Raw genomic sequence first — 20,326 nt, 5'->3', positions numbered from 1 at the left:
TAAGAAATAATTATTTATTGAAAATATTTTTAAAATCTTAACAAATAAAACCCATTTACCTCCAAAAGGTCAAGAAATTAATTATTTACTTGATAAAGACAAAAAAAAATACAACCGTTTAATAAATGAAACTGACTGAAAAGGTTAACTAATTCAATATTTCCTTCGTAAAGAAAAAAATACCAAGAGGTTTGCCAAAACGTTAAAAATGATCTATTGTAACATAATTTTCTTGTGAATAGTTTGATTAAAATGTTTTACATGTGCAAATTCATATGTCAAAATTAGTTAGTTTAAATGGAAAAATCTAAAAGAAACTCGTATTAATTAGAAATCATTGTTATTTTTAGAAACATATTATATATAATTAGATATATACAAGTAAATTCAAGACTGATGATGCATAAAAACCAATATTTTTTTAAAAGAAAATTCTAGCCGTTTGACTAGTACCGAATGGCCTCTCCCTTACCCAATCTCAACTCATCTAAGTTTGTCCATTATTGTCTCAGGCATATCTCTATGCATTTTATTTTATTTTTAATTCCACGAGCTGCACGCACACAGATTTTTTAATACTCTATTAAGATTGGTGTTAATTTGAATTTTTGAGACTAATATATATTTTTTTATATATAAAAAACAATTTTTCTTATAAATTAAGGAATGAAAAATATCTGAAACTAATAGGTCTGTACTTATCAGTTGACATGTACATTGAATTGACCCGCATGAGAATTTTATATGGACAAATCACTTGTATCTATGAAAAGGCACGCGTGATAGTTATGTAAGTAACTCTTAAACTTAAAATCACTAAGTTATATTATATAGAAAACATCATGTTTTGATCTTGATTGCGCATTGTCCAAAGAAGGGTAATGAACAAGCAAACATTGGTTATAACACAAGTTATATGAAAATATTTGAGTGATTAAGAGATGATTCATCACTCTAGATGAATTAGAAAAGTATTTCATCAGTTCTCAAATAGTATTGATTGTGAGGTTCTTGTATAAGATAAAATGTGATTTAAAAAGAGTTTTAAATTTTATTTAAGAAATCAATCATTAAAATGTTGAGAATAAACATGATTTGACAGAGTAAACACACTTTATACTATAATATATAAATCAAAACATTTATGATGAATAGATAATAATTACTTCGCGAAACTACTTACTAGAAGATTAAATCGAATCACTTATAATTTTTTAAATATTTAAAGAATCATTACGTGCTGATAAATGATGTACTTGATTTTTAAATATAAATTAATTAATTATTATATTATAATAAATTAAATTATTTATTTTATTTAATATTATTAGTGTAGAATCATGACTTATTATACATCTAACGAGTCATGTACATTATTAATATCATTGTCGAGGCACACTTTTCTAGCAAACAAAGAGCGGCAACCAGAAGAAATTATGTACGAGTTATCAGTGTCCAAAGGACCAAATCAGTTCAACGAAAACGGGTCATATATGACGTGGCAACCTAACCGACCAACCAGCGTTAGGATTCAAGAAATGTCGAGGTCAGCATCGTTGGCGGCTAATACTCGTAAAAGAAATCTGTTTTTACTTTTAGAAATCGTAGTCTTTGGGATTAGTTTACAGTTTACACGGGCACGGTGACCCAAGAACACACCTCCTTTTCGACTTCCAGCCGTCTTCGGCCTCACTTCTTCTCTCTCGTCCTCAATAAATGATAACCCCCTCTCCTCTCCTCCCCCGCCAGAAACCAGTCTCGTTTCCTCTCATTTTCACCTTATTTTTAAAACTGACAGAGAACAAGTAAGTATCCATCTCCGGTAGCCGTACGTATATCTCCTTTTCAGGTCGAAAGAAACGTTTCCGAATTGGTGTCATTCGTCCAAGCTTGATTTATCGATCCATTGACCATGAGTTATAGTTGAGCTTTCATGGGTCTGGAATTGACCTCGTGCGAAAAGAAAATATAACAATAACAGCTGATCTCCTGTTGTAAGTCAATATCCACATTGATGCTCCGCATCAGCCAAGTAATGTACACAGTAACACAGTTGACCAATATTTCGTCTGGTAATAGCATACAACATCAATTTGCAGACGCACTAGAGTTCTAGATCATTGCATCATCGGACAGTGGATCACTGCACTGTTTGAGACTTGGAAGAGTCATCTGATGCATGTAAATTCAGTTTCTGTGGGCAGGATAGCATGACCATATGAATTATGATGGTAAAGTTCGGAATCACGGCGAGGTTGCACGGTCAAATAAAAACCCATTCTTGCATAGTTGCATGATTAATTTCATTCTCAAGCAGAAAACTAGGATCACACAGCAAGAATGGCGACAACGAAATCCCATGGCTGAAAAAGAAATCTTATTGATATGGAGGTGGAGAAATAAACTCAAATTAAGTATCCAATGATATGAATTCAGGTGCTAAAATTAAGAAAATGTAACCTAGATAATCCAATGGCTACCAGCTGTTGAATTAATGTCTTTTGCGCGTAACGTTGTAGATACACACGAGACGAGATGATATTTATCTAACAATATCACCAAACACAAGTACTTGTATTCTCGAGGAAAAGGGAGAAGATAATAGCATTTCTTGATGATATTGATAGCCAACTAAAATATACTAACCGTGTTACTTCTGAGTAAAAAAGGTGGGGTATAATGTACTTTTCGAAATATTTTTTAGTTTTACAATTTTTTTAAAAAAAATATTTTTTTTTATTTTTTACACTTTGAATATTTATCACTCTATACTTGGTCTATTTATACTTTTTTTTTTGTTCTTATCTTTATTCTTTTGTAAATTTTTTAATTTTTAATTTTTTTTCTTTACACTTTTTTCTGAAAAATTGTTATACAACAACTAAGGAAATGTTGTTTTATTATAGCAATTATAATATTATTTTATGTTTTTACTACGTTAAAAAATAGCTTGAGATCTTATATATTTTTATTAACGTATATGATTTTTATTATATGTAGTCATTAACTTTTTGATTCATGTTTATATTTTTCACTCGATGTCAGATTAAAAACGCGTTAATAACACCTACACATTAATTCTTTTGTGTTAGAAAAAAAGGTACTCGACCTACAGCGAGACAAGTTGAATACACACATTAACACTTTGTTTTTTGTATTTATTGACACATATGTTTCTCAATATATTTAATTAAATGCATATGTATGCTTTTTTATTTATAATAAGAATTAAAAAAAAAACATTTAAAAAACTTGTATATTTATTTATTTATTATCAAAAAAATTATTTACCCTACAACGGGTTCCAATTCCAATCCCAATCCATCATAGGTTAGATTTGCATGGTTTAGTGTGTATTTATTATTATTATAAAAAGAGCTTTTTAAAAAAATATATTAAAAATATATCAGAATAAGTTTTAAAAAAATTATCTAAAATACAATTGAGCCTCATCGCAAAACATCATCTTAATGTCAAGTTGTCAACGGTCAAATAAAAAACTTACTTCGTAGAACCCTTCCTGTCTCAAATAAAAAGCCAACCCTAGACATCAACTTCTTGTATTGTCAACTACAAAGCAAAACACAACTTGAACAAAGAATACGAAATGAAGCTAGTCTGGTCACCTGAAACAGCCTCCAAGGCCTACATCGATACTGTCAAATCTGTATGAAAACAAACTTTTCTTTATTATTTTACACAGTTTATTGCTATCCATATATTCTGCTTGTTCATGATTTGATTAAAATATTCGTGAGTTTTAATTAATTTGTTTGCAGTGTGAGGTTCATCAAGAATCCAGTGTCGCTGAGCTTATTTCAGCCATGGCTGCAGGATGGAACGCCAAACTTATACTAGAAACATGGTCACAAGGTGGAATTCTTGCCACGAGTATTGGTCTAGCCATAGCTAGCCGCCGCACGGATGGAAGACACGTTTGTATTGTGCCTGATGAACTATCAAGATCGCAATATGAGGAAGCCGTGGGAGAGGCTGGGATATCCCCAGAAATTATTATTGGGGAGGCAGAAGAGGTTATGGAGGGGCTGGTAGGCATAGATTTTATGGTGGTGGATTCACGGCAAAGGGATTTTGCTGGAGTATTGAGGGTGGCAAAGCTGAGCAGCCGGGGTGCAGTTTTGGTGTGCAAGAATGCTACTTCAAGGAACGAGTCAAGTTTTAGATGGAGAAGTGTTGTTGATGATGGATCGCGACGACTTGTGCGTTCTGTATTTCTTCCTGTAGGGAAGGGTCTGGATATTGCACACGTAGCCACCAGTGGGGGAAGTTCTAGTAATTCAGGCAAGGGTGAAAGCCGATGGATCAAGCATGTCGATAGACAATCAGGGGAGGAGTATGTCATCCGAAAGTGATCTCCCATGGACATGACTTTGATGTTCTTCAGTTTTATGAATAGAAATTTCGCCTTTTCTCGCCTCTTTCCTCTTCTTTAGCAGACAATGACTTGTACAGATAAAACTTTAAAAGAGAGAGAGAGAGAGGGGGAACGAGAATTTAGTTGGCGTATTATTTTTTTAATATTGTTTTGTTGTTTCTTTTCACCCTCTTCCTTTATATCCAGCCTATTACCAGATAGCCAAATCAACTGTCGTTTTGAATCGCAAGAATTTTGAGGCCAAACAGGCAGGCACATGAGCACCGGCTTTCTGAAAGAACGTAGTATAAAGAGCGGGGAAATAAATTTGCTTAGCTTTTTTTCTTCCCAGGCAGTAACCGTGCTATGAGAACTTAATTGCACGTTGTGAAATATCTAGAAGCGATATGGACAAGTTGATCCACACTTATGGTGGTGCAACTTCGACAAAAGTTAGATCTTAAGCTGTAAAAAGTTCACTATCTATTCAATCAATAGCCTTCAATGACTGGTCATACGCAGCATCAAATACTTTCCGGCAGCCTCTATTTCTGGAGGACTTCTGGGGTGTAATTTGATCCATCTTTACTTGTCAACTGGATTTTCATCATGAAACTGAACAGTCGATGCTTTACATATATTCCTAAATGGAACATGTTTACAAGGAGAAAAAACAATTCATGTAACCACCCAAAAAATTGATAATACTAAACTCTGGCGGGACTTCAATTCACAAATTGCTCCAAGATTGATAGGTTTACTAATAAACAATCTAGTCCCAACTGTCCCGACTTCTTCTAAAAGCCTTCTTGTCTGAAAGGACTTTCTTACTTCTCAGTCGCTTCTGCTCCCCGATAGAAGCCCTGTTAAACATGGAAATTTTAGCAAGAGTCAATCCTGAAAGCTTCACAATCTAATCATGCTGACTCGGATTAGATAACGAGAGAAGCATAGGGAAATCCAGATATTTCTTGGAAACTACAGGGGTTCTAAAATAAACAAGGGAAGTAGGCACAGCGCAAAAGGAGATGCAAATGGAAAATACAGATGGTCAGTAACACTTACAGCTTGGCAATCTTCTTCTTTTGCTCTTCCGAAGGAGGTGGTGGAACATAAGAAGCCGCATCAATGACTGCCTGTTAGCTCAGCAAAACAGAAACAACTAAGAAATATAGTAGACAATGTAATGAACCCTCAAGCAAGGAAATTTTAACAGCATGTGACATAGTTATATAGCATAGATCATCTGCAAATGAGTTCAGAATTGAAGAAACAAAAGGCAAGCTCATTTCATTTATGTGCCAGACACCGTTTGGTCTACTATCTCAAGAATTGTGTGTATAATAGAAAGCAATGAACTATCACATAATCTTTGGTACCTGTAGTTTTTCTAAAGCATCGTCAATGTTACCCCTGAGGAAAGAATCAAAGCAATTGTTCAGCAGCAAATAGGCAAAAGGGGTAGCAGAATAGAAAAAAAGGAGCAGAAACTAACGTCTGTGTTCTAGTCTTTGTTGAAGATATCACAATCTCACCATCCTTGTTAATGCGATTCTTTTCCTGTTCACACGGAGAAAAGCAGATTGAGAAAAGACTGCATGACTATTGTTAGGGTATTTTTATAATTGCTTACATACTCTATATATATGTGTGCGTGCGGTGTGGGTCTAGCAGTGTTAAACACACAACACTTCTCTTCTTTTCTTGTCTCTTTTCTTCTCTTCATCATTTCTGCTTCTTCTTTCTCTATACTAGTGGCATAATCATTTAGGGCATCCTTCTTTTGAAGCCTTAAATAGTATTTTTTTCAACTCTGTCCAAACAGTGTAATGTGAAAAACTTATTATGTGATGCATGTGAATTTGCAAAGCACACACGTGCTACTTATTCACTTATTAATAAGAGAAGCATTGCATCTTTTGTAACTATTCATTCTAATGTTTGGGGTCCTAGTTAAATTGTTTTCTCGTTTGGTTTTCTATGGTTTGTCAACTTCATTGATTGTTACCGTCTCACCACTTGGGTTTACTTGATCCATAATAAAAATAAAAGTGAAGAGTACTCATGTTTCCAAAAAAATTATAAGATAGTGTGCACACAATTCAATAGTAAAGTACAAGTTTTAAGAAGTGATAATAGTACAAAATATATAGATAAAACCTTTCAAAGTTATTTTGCTGATCATGGTATTGTTCACCAAACAAGTTGTGTAAATACACCAAATTAGAATGGTGTAGCTAAACGGAAGAATAGACATCTTCTAGAAGTTGCAAGATCTCTTATGTTCACGATGAATGTTCCAAAATCCTATTGGGATGATTTAGTCCTTACAGTAGCATGCCTTATCAACTGAATACCCTTGAGAGTTCTGGATTTTAAATCACCGGTAGAACTTCTACAAGGAGTTTGCTCCTTTATAGTTCCTCCTAAAGTGTTTGGTTGTATATGTTTTATTCGAGATCATTGACAAACAATTTAAAAATTTGATCCTGGAGTCTAAAATGTGTATTTATTAGGTACTCCACCACTCAAAAAAGTTACAAATGTTATCATCCTCCTAGTAGAAAAACATTTGTTAGTATGAATGTGATATTTAAATGAAAGTGAGACCTATTTCACTAAGTCATCTGTTAAAGGGGGGAGTAATATAAGTGGTATGAAGGAAGATCTGACTTTGTCCTTATCTCTTTTATGGACTTCTAAACTTGATTCAGAAGATGGAAGTGGTGGGAGAAAGAATACGATAGCTCTATGGATGAGGAGAAAGGTGGGGACTACTAGTAAGGAAGGAGAAAAAATATATATAATAGATCAAAAGATGGGGAGAAGAAGATCTTGACTTACTCTCGGACGAAGCCAATAGATAAAGCTATTTTGTGTACTCTACAAGCCAAGAGCCAACCTTTGATTCAATGTCATAATCTTCTTGTTCTGGTATGTCTTTTATCCCTATTTTTTAGCCCCATGTTCCTAGTTTAGATGCTAATGATCTTCCTATAGCTCTTAGGAAAGGAGTTTGAAATTGTAACCTATATTTAATTTTATTTCTTATGACTCTTTATCTCTTTTGTATAGAGCCTTTGTATCTTCTATATTAGTTCCACGTGATTGGAAAGAAGCTTTAAATGATCCAAATTGGAAATTTGCTATGATGGAGGAAATAAATGTGTTAGCAAAGAATGACACATGGAAGCTTACCACTCTTCGTGCTGGGAAGAAAATAATGGGATGAAAGTGGGTCTTTGTTGTTAAACAAAAACCTGATGGAGCTATTAAGAGGTTTAAAGCAAGACTAGTGGTAAAATGCTTCACTCAAACCTTTGACATTGATTATCAAGAAACATTTGCTCTGATAGCAAAAATGAACTTTATATAGGTTCTTTTATCTTGTGTTGTAAATTTGGGATGGAATTTACAACAATTAGACGTAAAAAATGCATTTTTACATGGAGATTTGGAAGAAGAAGTTTGCATATAGATACACTTGGTTTCACTTGCAAAAGGATAGGGAAAAGTTTGAAAATTGAAGAAAGCCTAGTATGAGCTGAAACAACATTCACGAACATGGTTTAATAAATTTAGCAAAGTTGTTGTCAATTTTAGGTACAAACAAAGTAATATCGAAGATATTGTAGTGATAGGAAATGATTATAAAGAAACCACCTTATTAAAGAATTATCTTGCCTAGAGGTTTGAGATCAAGGATTTGGGCAAATTACAATGCTTATTAGGTATTGAGGTTGCTCGATCAAATAAAAGCATCTTCATTTCTCAAAGAAAATACATCCTTGATTTACTTGCAGAGACCAAAATGTTGGGATGCAGACTTATTGATTCTCCTATGAAAACCAACCATCACCACAAAGGTTGTGTAGGTGAGTTAGTGGACAAAGGGAGATATTAAAGATTAGTTAGGAGGATCCATCTCTCTTATATTGGTCCAAACACGGCCTATTCAATCAATGTGGTTAGTCAATTTATGCATGATCATCGTTATTTCATCTAAATGTTATTTATCGCATTCTTAGATATTTGAAGTCAGCTCCCAGAAAGAAACTGAAAGTCTTCAAATGCTGACTAGGTTGGATCTCTAGATGATAGAAGATCTACATCTAGATATTACACTTTTATTAGTGGTAATCTAGTTTCATGGAGAAGCAAGAAACAAATAGTGGTGGTAAGGTCTTAGGTCTAATACAGAAGCTGAATATCGGGCTATGACACATGAAGTTTGTGAACTTTTTTTTTGTTTGGGGGGGGGGGGGGATAACAAGTGATAATCATGTTCCTTTGTTTTGTAATTATCACGTTATCATTAATATTGCATATAATCCAGTTCTACAGTTCAACATGATAGAACAAAACATATTGAAATTGATAGACACTTTATCAAGAAGAAAATAAATGATGGGATATTTTGTATATCTTTTGTAAATTCTGAAAATCAATTAGCTGATATTTTTACTAAAGATCTTAGTAGTAGGGTATTTCACTCAATTTCCTGCAACATAAGCATCACAAACATTTATGCACTATCTTGAGCGGGAATATTGATAGAGTGTTTTTGTAACTGCTTACATACTCTATATGTGTGTGTATGGTGTGGGTCTAGCAGTGTTAGACAGCACTTCTCTCCCTTTCATATCTTTTTCCTCTTATTTCATTTCTTCTTCTGTCCATCCTTTCTTCTTCTTTCTTTCTCTATTTTTCAGTTATTTCAATCTAGGAAAACCAACGGACCAAAACAACAAGGACAGGCATTGATGATTTAATCCCTTCTCTTGTTGATATAATAGAAGACACAGTTCAGTTTCCAAAAGAAAGGATATATCTAATTTTAATTCCTCCCACATCTGCCATGAGAGGGGGGGTGTATTAATGTGGTCTTATGTACCACTACCGATCCTCAGATCAAGAACACTATCTTGCTACTGTCTGACCACAAAAGTGGAACTAGACTTTGTTGGGTTGATGACATACCATTTGCATGATCCTCTCTCTGATCCTGTCACTTAGCCAATATGCTTTTTTGACATTGAAGCGCATGTCCACCTTGGTGTTAACTGTAAATACAGTTACGAAACCATAGAATTAGGGATCATAAGACACCCAGGATTAGGGATCATAGGACATCAGAAGGTAGAGAATAGACCTTTGTTTACATTCTGACCACCAGGCCCACCGCTTCTTGCAAAACTCACAGTAACATGCCCTGCAAAGACATAGATTGAACCAAAAATTACTTGTAGCACAAAGAACAAGAATTTATAATAAAGAATGGGTAAGCAGTTTCTTAATCATAGAACAGGTTATACCGGGCATGTGTAATTTTCAAAATAAATTCCCAAAAAACAGCTGACAACCATAAACAAAATAAGCCAACAAGAATATTTAACAACCCAAGAAGGGGAAAGTAGTTGACCCTCTTACTCTATGTTTCCATTTTTCAGTTGTGAGAAGAAAACAGAACCTGCTCTAACACAAAGCAGGCCTATGAAAAGCGACAGAATCAGCATCAAGCCAATGTGGGATCCAAGAATGCCAGACTCTCATCCAAGATTAATGGATGATCAATAGTCTGGCTGGTAAGCACTTGGATACAGGGTTGTCCAGTAAGCAAATACTATGTATGCATGCTAATCAACCAAACCGTACGTATGCTCTTTATAAGTTCCAGAGACACTTTTCAAACTAAATCTTTAGTCAGGCAATGAAATTCTGCTGCAACGACCTCTCATGACAATTTTGCATGGCTTAATCTTCGACAAAGCCAAAAGCAGGATCGATTATTAGCATGCCACAATAACCAGTTCTCACATTGCTGCATCTAAAGCACCGGGTAACACAAGGATTTATAGAGCCCGTAAAGTCAAAAACAGCAAAAAGAAAGGGAAAAAAAATCCCATAATAACTTTTATAACAATTTCTAGCCACTGTAGCTGATAAATTTCATCCAGTTATTTTCAACAATAATTAAGATTTAGATTGCTGGATTAAGGTCATCTTAAGTTCTACATGGTTAGGAAAAAAAAATCAACTTGATATTTAGATTAATTGAGCTAGATATCATATATTTTCTTTTCTTTTCTTTCTTCATTTTTTTCATTGCAGTCAAAAACCAGACTGCAAATATCGGGATTCTATTCCTTCTCCACATTTCCTTCTAATGGGCAAGAAATAAAGCCAAGTATTTTTAAATACCGCGTGTGATTTTTGGAGTCGGCTCGTTTCCAACGGCGCTGGCTCGCTCCTCCGCTTCTTGCAGTAACTGATGAACCTGAGACAACCGAGCGGATACCTTCTTATCATCGGAAGCCGCACATTTAATCCGGCAGGAGCTGATTTGGCGATTTGGTACTTCAAGGCTCGCCCAGTGTAAATTACTTAATGTTCTAGTCACAGACAATGGTGGTATTAGTCGATGATTGAGGAAGACTTGCTTGAGAATCATGTTGGTTGTGGTTCTGATAACCGCCATTTTTGTGGCTTGTTTACCTCTGCTTTTATTTTATTTTATTTTATTTTAAGCAGAGTGAAACCTAAGTTAAGTTACAAGTGAGATTTGTTGCTCTGTTTTCCGCCCAGTGGTTCATGGTTTTTTAACCAATGCCAATGAATCAATGATGCCGCCCAGATTGGCAAAAGGCCTCTCTCCAAAAAAAAAACATTAAAACATTTTGAGAATTGAGATAGAGAAGTATTTGATTAAAAAAATAGCTATAAATATATTTTTAGAATAATTTTTTTATGTTTTAAAAAACAAAGGTATAAGAAATATGTTTTTTAAAATAATATTTATTATTTTTTATATTTAAAATATTCATATAAAAAATTCTTAATTATTATTAGAAATGATTATGTAGGATTAATCCTAATTTTAAAAAAATTTATCAAAATAAAATGTTTTGATCCAAAAAAAAAATCAAAAATTCAAACTCGTACTAACTATAATTATTATACTATTATTAATTTTAACACTAAATATAATTTAAAGTTTAAAAAATAATCATAAATATCTTATTATTTTAAAAAATATATAAGCTAACAATAATATATATTAAAAGTAAAATTAAAATAAACTTTTTTGTATTTTATTTTATCATATAAATCATCGACCACAAAAATAATCTATTACATTATAATATACCAAAAGACAAAACAAAGAAAAAAACTTATATAACCATTTTATTTTATTTTATTTTAGAGATAAATAAGTTATTGTAGTGTTTAAAAAATTTAGAAAAAAAAAAAACATATACCGTCCAACAGACAAGACCAAATTACCCCTAGCACAAAGGCTTCCATTTTTCCACTAAAAGATAAAATGATAATTTCGTATATATTTTTGTTACAAAATGCAGACAGTAGGAACGAAACCCTGAGGATTCCAAGTTGAACTCTAAAGGGTTTCATATATCACTAGGCATTATTATACACCCGAAACTAAGGTCCAATACCATAGGTTGTAGCATCCAGTGAAAAATGAAGATCTCAATACAATAAGCGTGGTAGTACGGAAAGAAGAATCACTGGCAGCAATCATCCAAGATGAACTTTACTGACCATCTTATCTGGCTGCAGCTGACGCATACATTGTGGAACTGATTGCTAAACAGCTACAACTATTTCCTATCTCCATTCAAATACTACAAGGGAGTAGGGAAGAGTGGGTACAGCACTGGGAAGGAAGCATGTTGGATTGCTTCTTAATCCATTTGCCTATTTGATGCGTCTCCTCACTGCTTCTTAGGATAACCGATCATGTCTTTGACATCTGATGAACCTTTCCTCCTTCCAGACTGCTGTTTGCCTGAAGATCCTGCCCCAACTGTGGTGTCTGGTACCATTCTCCCAGAGTGCTGTGATTGTTCTGCAGAAGGAAGAGCCCAACCTCCTCTGCTTGCCTGTGTATTCTGTCCACTTCTGCTAGCCCCTGTACCTCAAAATTATAAAGCAAAATAGGAATCAGTAACCCCAACAAAAACAGATATCTTACATAATTGGGTCAAAATTGAGAATCAGTTTTTACACATTCATCCAATACATGCATATCCATTTAATTGGCGAGGGGCAAACAGTCAACAAAGATAAATAGCAAAGTACAAATGTGCACCAAAATATACAAAGCTATTCCCAACAGCTTAAGCCACATCAACTACCTAACACATAATCCTAAGTGCATGGATTTGGGTAATTTATCGGGTAGGAAATTATGAACTTGCTGAAATTTGACAAATATCTTACATAACCATTTACACTGCAAGGTAAAGAACTGTAACCATCCCTCCCTCACCCTTATTCACGTGTAATTTGCATATCATATGCACTAATTGATTCTTAAAATTAAACTAAAATGAAACAACCCCCATGTTTTCCAGGGCAGTGGTCTTAGTCTCTGTGCTATAACGTGCACAGTTGCCACTCAATTTTTATACAACTGCTTCTATACAGCAACCAGTCACATGAATCACAAGAGACAGTACAGTAAAAAAATCTTCACAGGTCTATCAGCAACTCAACATTATTATAGCAAATAAGCATCTTGCTAAAATAAAAAAAGAGAAAGACACCTTAACACAACAAACATCCTATCCAGCAAGAACACAGCAATTTTTGAAGTACAAGCATCACTGCAACAATAAAAGAAGAGAGCACTTCAAAGCAGCCAAAGCAAGCTTACCAATGTTGTCAATCCCAGTGAAACTTCCAGTCCAGCCAGGCAAATGCTTTCCAGCATTTCCCTTCCAAGCTTCTTCAAAACCAGTAAGCTCATCTAGTAACACACAGATCCCAATCTTCAACTTAATCCCTTTGGGCATGTAAATATGAATCGGGACATGATAGAAAATATGACTGTACCTTCATTGAGATTGTGCAACATCTGCATTGTATTCACCCTACCATCTGAATTAAGCTTCCTTGTAAGGCTATGGCCCTGTAAAATTAACCCAAAGCATTACAACACATTCTATACATCAAAAAAGGAAACCTAAAAAGCGAAAGCAAAGGCAAGAATAGCAAAATGACATTACGTAAAACACTAAACAAATACCTTGTTGTGAAGTCCTCTAGACACCTTGTGAGTTGCTTGGCCAGTAGCACTATCAGCTGCTTTGCTTTCTTCGAAAGTCAACTGTTTCACAAGGTCACATAAATAACAGAACTAAGGAACCATCTGCAAACATCTCTCAAGAGAAAAATAACTCACTCCATCACTCCCTGCCCTCCTCGTCTTGGAAGAAGTATAGTACGCTCCATTTGCACCACCATGTGTGACAGTCGAGCTCTGAAAAGTGAAGCTGCGTCCTTGGGGTTGTGACTCCATACCATTGAAGCTACTATAATCATTGCTATACTGCAAGTGCTTGCTCTTTCTCGCTGTAACAAGGAAAAACGACATACTTGTTTACGCGGTCTAACAATTATCAACAGCAAAATAGATAAGATACCATGTACCAGAAAACAGAATACAAGAAGACGTCTCACCTTCAGCTTCATCATCTGGGTCCTCAACGTATGGCTCCTTGCTCGACCTACCATGTTTCCTAGGATTCTCTTTCTTCTCTCTATCTCCTTCACCTTTCTCATTATCAGAATCTAGCTCTTCAATAATCGGCCCCCTTGATTTTTTCAGCTCTGGAGCTTGGTGATCAGCAAATCCAGATGGATGCAGATTGGGAAAAGGAGATGGATGCATATTGGGGAAAGGAGATGGAAGCATATTGGGGAAAGGAGATGGATGCATATTGGGGAAAGGAGATGGAAGCATATTGGGGAAAGGAGCTGGATGCATGTTAACAAAAGGATTTCCACCAGAACCAAAGAAATTCGACTCGAGCATGCCTCCAAATGGGCGTGTGAAAAACGGATCATCGAACGGATCCCTTCCCCCAAAAATATCAGACAGCAAACTTCTCTGACCCCCAAAGCCACCAAAAGGGTCACCATTATCAAAGAAAGGATCTCTGTTACCCCTGCCTCCTTGCATTTTCAAACAACCACAAAACCTGAAAAACAGGAAAACACCATTCACTTTATAATTAAAAAAAAATTCGGAATTTTGGATGATCAAAGTAGACAACGATCATAATTTATTTCGCCCCGTTTGTAACTACCGTAATTAGAACTAAATTCTATAGAGAAAAAACACAGAATTGGTACTCGCAGAAATTAACAAGACACTGATCAAAATACAAAACCCTAGATACCAGAGAAGGGGGAGACAGAAAGAGTTACCTTCAAAGAGGGAAATAATGGCGATTTTGAGAAATTCCAAGAGGCAGTCGAATCAAACCCTAACAGCCAAGATGAGACTTGAGAGATGTAAGGGATTTCGTGAATTTTTTTTGGTTTGTGTTGTAGGGGTATAAATGCTAACGGACACCGACTCTGGAAATGAGAAAAGGAAGAGGTGGAAGGGTCTGGTATGACCACGGCTGGTACAGATATTTATTATCAACGAAAGTGCATATTAGTCGCTATAGTTGTCCATTAATTCCACTTCGGTTCTATTGCTTATTTACCTTTTAATATCATCCTTATTTGTCAGTTTCAAATCTTTTTAGTGAGAAAATTTTGCTTCATGTTTTTTTTATATACTAGTATATTGAACTATGTTCCGCCGTAAGTAAAACTAAATTTTTTTAAATGTAAAAAATATATAAGAGCTTAGAAAATTTTTTAACAATATTATTGAATATTTAATGTTTGTTTGAAATTATAATTGCGGTGACGGTTTAAAATATTTTTTGTTTAGAAATACATTAAAATAAAATTATTTTTATTTTTTAAAAATTATTTTTGACATATCAGCACATCAAAATGATCTGAAAATATAAAAAATAAATTTCATTTTAAGCAAAACAAAATTCAAATTTTTTGAAACACGGTTTGCACCGCGTTCCCAAACACACATTAAGTGGATTAATTTTGAAATCTCCCGACTCAACTCTTTGTCTTACTTAAGTTTTCAATTAAACCATGTGAGAGCTAGTTTGACTTAAATCGATCAATTTCATAAGTCCAAATACAACCTTGATAATTGATAAAAACATGACTTAACTTATAAAAAAAACTTCAAGATGACATTTTTAAAAAAAAAATACTAAGTCAATGACAGATTGGACATGCGCCCTGGGTCATGGACTCTACTGGGTTCAATAGCTTTTTTCTTATAAACTTTTTTATTTAATTATATGATAAAAATAGATGCTCACAAAATTGAATACCAACCTAAAAATAAACACTTATTTAAGATAATTATCCCTATAAAAATCAACAATGCAGTCTGTTTCTCATCCAATCAAATATTAAAGAATGAAATCAAAAATAAATAAATTAAAAAAAAAAACAAAAGACCAAAAAAAAAAAAAACATATCTTATCGGTAAGTAAACTCATCAAACTTGTGAATTGAGTAAGCTAGGCTGGTACTTCAAACCTATAAACTAAGTTATGGACTCCACTAAGATTATAAAACTATTTTTTATTTAACTATATGATAACAAAAATAGACAATTGCTAAATCAAACACTAACCTAATACCGAGATGTTTTTTTTAGATCACGATAATCTTATAAAAGACGAAGCAAAACCATTTATGAAATTGAATTCTCAATTAACCCAGTATCTATAGATGAAATAAAAAAAACTAATTAAAAAAATTAAACTTGTCAGACTAGCGAACCAAGTGAACCAGCCAAATTTGTGAATAAATCCACTGACTTTATAAAGTTTGACAACATAACAAACTATTTTTTTTAACTATATGAGAAAAAAAATAGACAATAAAAAAAGTCAAGCTCAATTTTTTAAAAAAAAACACCCCTCCAAACTCGTAAACAAAGGTAACCCGAGTTACCTTGAGAAACCTGCAAACCATGCTAACCTCATAGAAACGTAAAATAAAAGAAAACAAATTACGAAGTCAAATTCTCAATCATCCCACTATTAAAAGATGAAGTCGACAAAAAGGAATTTGAAAAAAAAATCACAACAAAAATCCATAAAGAAAAAACAAAGAAAACAAAATGCTGTGGATTACTATTGTCATTCACAATGCAATGTGTGTGGGTGAATAATGATTTCCTCACACCCTTTAATTTTTGTTACTTTATAAAGTTTAATAACATGACTTTTCTCATGAACTATTTTTTAACCATATGAAAAAACAAATAGACTGTAAAAAAAATAAAGTTCATTTAAAAAAAAAACAGCCCACCAAACTTGAAAATCGGGGCAACCTGAGTTACCTCGGCAAATCCATAAACCACGTTAACCTCATAAAAAGAAGCAAATTACAAAGATAAATTCTCAACAATCTCAATTTTAAAAAAAAAATTGACAAAAACAAATTTGAAAAAAATAACAAAAATTTAAAAACAAAAAAAAAACAAAAAGCAAAACCCCGTGGATTACTATTACAATCCCCAATGCAATGGGTGTTGGGTGAATAGTGGTTTCCTCCATCCTTTATTTTTTTATTACTTTATAAAGTTTAATAAATGACTTTCCTCAAAAAATTATTTTTTTTAACTATATGAGAAAAAAAATAAACTATAAAAAAAGTCAAGTTCAATTAAAAAAAAAATGACTCACCAAACTCGTAAACCAGGGCAACCTGAGTTATTTTGGTAAACTCGTAAACCACGTTAACCTCATATAAAAGCAAAATAAAAGGAAGCAAATCACAAAGCTAAATTCTCAACAATGTCAATTTTAAAAGATGAAATCAACAAAAATATATTTGAAAAAAATCATAACAAATTTTTTTTTTTTAAAAAAAGCAAAACACTGTGGATTACTATTGTAATTCACGATGCAATGAGTGTTGGGTGAATAGTAGTTTCCCCACATCCTTTAATTTTTGTCACTTTATAAAGTTTAATAACATTGTTTTTCTCTAAAACTATTTTTCTAGCTGCATGAGGAAAAAAGAGACTAGAAAAAAAAAAAAACTAAGTTCAATTAAAAAAAAAGAGAGAAAAAAAAAAAAGAAACCTCACCAAACCCATAAATTAGGGCAACCTGGGTTACATTGACAAGCCTAGAAATCATGCTAACCTCGTAGAAAGATAAAAAAAATACAAAACTAGATTCTCAACCATCTCAATATTAAAAAAAATAAAATCAATAAAAATATTTTTGCAAAAAATCATAACAAAAAAATACAAAAAGGAAAGGGAAAGGAAAGGAAAGAAACCATGTGTTTAAGAAGCAAACAATAATGTGTTGTATCACCGTGTAAAGGGCACCAATATCTTCAAAGCACTACTCTAAAATGCGATGTTTGATGGTTGGACGACTCCTCACATGCCACCAATTTTTATAACAATATCCCTGAGTACCCTTAAAAACTACAATAAAAACAATGTAAAATGATTATATATAAAAAAAGAGGCCTTGAGTGAGGGCTGAAATGGTTTTGTCTTTAAAGACACCATAGTAATTACACTATTCTAAAAAAATAAAAATACAAAAATTCCTCGAGTAATAGGTTTTAGATTATTTAATTATATGGTTAAATGAGTAATTTTAGTGTGCATTAAAAAACAAATTTACCAAACTAACCTCATATAATTCGTAAAAGATAATTGTGTCATGATTAAAAGATTACATTGCCCCAATACCCAGTTCAAAGTTTCAACGCCCAAAGGGCAATATAATAATTATACTATTACAATAAATAGTAATATGTGTCTCAGGGCGCAATAACTTTCCTTCCACCTTTAGTCTGTTTTAACTAGATTAGTGACACATGATATGTCGCGGGCCGATTTAATTTCTTAACGTAAAAAAGATACTCGGGTGATAATAATGTTTTTAAAGAAGTAAGAAAGACTTGATAATCGGGTCATTGACTTAACTGGATATAATAAGGTCAGATAATCTAATAATCTGACTTAAAAAGTAGGCACCAATAAAGACAAATTGTTTTAAAAAAATTGACAATAATTTACTATAAAAAATAAGCTACCAATATCATCCCCGAGAGAAGAAGAAAGAAAAACCCACTGGAAACTCATCGTCACTCCATCATGGACACCCCCAAACACTCGAAGAATTCATTAAAAAGGTTAAACCCCCACTGTAAAGGATTGCACGACGACACCTAAAGAAACTGCATTGGCCACTAGAGTAATGACTTGAAATGCGAGCAAAACATTATAAAGTTAGCATCTCATGTCTGTATTCAATCAATTAATTCTATTTAATTAATGAATAGAATTTATTCTAAAAAAATAAATTGAACAAAGAATGATAAATAAAAAGACCTGAAATAACCCAATTAAATAAAAAAAAGAATGATAAAACAAAGGACGTAGAAAGCAAATAAAAAAAGAAACTCAATTTCCATTTAAATAAATGTTTAATGATGAAATTAAAAAATTATTAATTTAAAAAAATATTAAAAAACCCCAAGCAAGCTCAGGTGAATCTTATAAGGTTAGGTTAATCTCTCAAACTTACAAACTATGAAATCCTAGGCACAAGCTCAATCAAAAAGCTCAAATTCAAAAAAAATTAATGTTGAATGATGAAATTAAAAAAAAATCAATTTAAAGAATTTGTCAAAGGAAAAAAACAACAATAAAAAAATAAGGGTAAAATCTAATAGGAAAAAAAAATAGAAGATGAAATCGTAAAAAAAATTCAATTCTAAAAATTATCTCAAATTAGATAAATAACCATTAAAAGAATATGGTCCAAATTTGACAATAAAAAAAAATTAAATGAGGATAAAATGAAAAGAAATTTAATTTTATAAATTATTTTAAATAAAATAAATAGTAATAAAAAGAGTAAGGACTAAATCGAAGGGAAAGATAAATTAAAGGGCTGAATTGAAAAATTGAAGGGCATGACACAAAATCAAGGAGGAAATAAAAAAGAAGAAAAAAAAGAAATGACGGTCGACACTAAACCAAATGTCCGTTGAGTGCATGCGCTATTGATTTATACAATGACCACCGAGACGGATCGAAAGCCATCTTGGAACCACGTTTTTTGCCATCGAAGTTAGTTGTACACGTTGTTTAAGATGGTAGAGCGACTGACACATGTAATGCACACTTCAACTATTTTATATATATATATATATATATATATATATATATATATAGAATATCAAATTGCTCCTAACTAACCTCATAATAACAAAAAAAACCCATAATGCGAAGAATTTTAAGTGTAATTAAATTATTTTACTGTATTTTTAAAATTAAAAAGTTAAAAAAACCTTTCATTGCCTATTGCAAATTAATGTATTTTTTTTATTAGAGGAGTAAATATATGAAACTACAAAGAAACCCTCTATAGTAACCTTATAATTATTCTACTTTTAAGAGTATTAAAATCATTTTACCATATAATTAAAAAATCAAATGTTCATTTTATTCTCGATTAATTCTAAAATGTCAAATGTTGTCAACGCAAATATAATTTTACCCTCAAATATTAGCATGCGAGTTTTTTTTTGAAAGACAAGATAGTAAAAAAAATAAAAAAATTCCTATCTACAGCATTGTGTACAGGGGAAAGTGTTTTTACCATCTCTTTCAGTTTTTTTTTTTAATCTATAATCATCAAAGAATGAAGAATCCCGGCCAATGTTAAGCATCCTCAATTCAGAAGTTTTTTTTTTTTTTAGAAAATGCCTTGTCTCCAAATAAAATTTTCAATTTTACCTCCTTCTCTTAAAAAAATTGAAAAATAACATTGAAGTGACGAATTAAAACCAGATTTAAAAATATAAAAATAAATATTTGTTCCAGTTATTTTTATATTTTCAAAATATTTTTGAAAAAATTTAATTTTTTTATTTTTTTATTTTAAATTAATATATTTTTTTATATTTTTTAATTATTTTGATGTATTAATATTAAAAATAATTTTAAAAAATAAAAAATATTATAAATAAAAAATATTATGTAAAACAATCACACTTTTAAAC

General features: G+C 32.5%; 3 protein-coding genes across 4 annotated transcripts; 1 reads left to right on the top strand and 2 right to left on the bottom strand.

Annotated features, from left to right (window-relative positions):
• Nucleotides 1-3,484: 3,484 nt before the first annotated feature.
• On the top strand, nucleotides 3,485-4,562 carry LOC18094404 (uncharacterized). The gene is made up of 2 exons (XM_006368643.3): nucleotides 3,485-3,667; nucleotides 3,780-4,562. Exons 1-2 carry the CDS (start codon nucleotides 3,608-3,610, stop codon nucleotides 4,371-4,373), a joined length of 654 nt encoding a protein of 217 aa, XP_006368705.3. The 5' UTR covers nucleotides 3,485-3,607; the 3' UTR covers nucleotides 4,374-4,562.
• A 397-nt stretch (nucleotides 4,563-4,959) lies between these two features.
• Nucleotides 4,960-10,971, bottom strand: LOC18094405 (uncharacterized). The gene is made up of 7 exons (XM_006368644.3): nucleotides 10,577-10,971; nucleotides 9,528-9,587; nucleotides 9,356-9,438; nucleotides 5,871-5,935; nucleotides 5,755-5,788; nucleotides 5,441-5,511; nucleotides 4,960-5,238 (listed from the first exon to the last, which is right to left on the bottom strand). The coding sequence occupies exons 1-7, from the start codon at nucleotides 10,851-10,853 to the stop codon at nucleotides 5,148-5,150; spliced, it is 681 nt and encodes a 226-aa protein (XP_006368706.1). The 5' UTR covers nucleotides 10,854-10,971; the 3' UTR covers nucleotides 4,960-5,147.
• A 684-nt stretch (nucleotides 10,972-11,655) lies between these two features.
• On the bottom strand, nucleotides 11,656-14,808 carry LOC18094406 (uncharacterized). 2 transcript variants are annotated; one of them, XM_052447648.1, is made up of 8 exons: nucleotides 14,612-14,808; nucleotides 14,108-14,382; nucleotides 13,862-14,068; nucleotides 13,584-13,753; nucleotides 13,428-13,508; nucleotides 13,235-13,310; nucleotides 13,056-13,148; nucleotides 11,656-12,308 (listed from the first exon to the last, which is right to left on the bottom strand). In XM_052447648.1, the coding sequence occupies exons 2-8, from the start codon at nucleotides 14,361-14,363 to the stop codon at nucleotides 12,112-12,114; spliced, it is 1,080 nt and encodes a 359-aa protein (XP_052303608.1). In that variant the 5' UTR covers nucleotides 14,364-14,382; nucleotides 14,612-14,808; the 3' UTR covers nucleotides 11,656-12,111. The 2 variants fall into 2 exon arrangements, with proteins under 2 accessions (XP_052303608.1, XP_052303606.1); XM_052447646.1 differs by having other exon boundaries at nucleotides 13,862-14,382.
• Nucleotides 14,809-20,326: the final 5,518 nt, after the last annotated feature.

This window comes from Populus trichocarpa, chromosome 1, assembly GCF_000002775.5.
Source record: "Populus trichocarpa isolate Nisqually-1 chromosome 1, P.trichocarpa_v4.1, whole genome shotgun sequence".
NCBI classification, from domain to species: domain Eukaryota; kingdom Viridiplantae; phylum Streptophyta; class Magnoliopsida; order Malpighiales; family Salicaceae; genus Populus; species Populus trichocarpa.
This window is presented reverse-complemented; position numbering and strand designations above follow the sequence as displayed.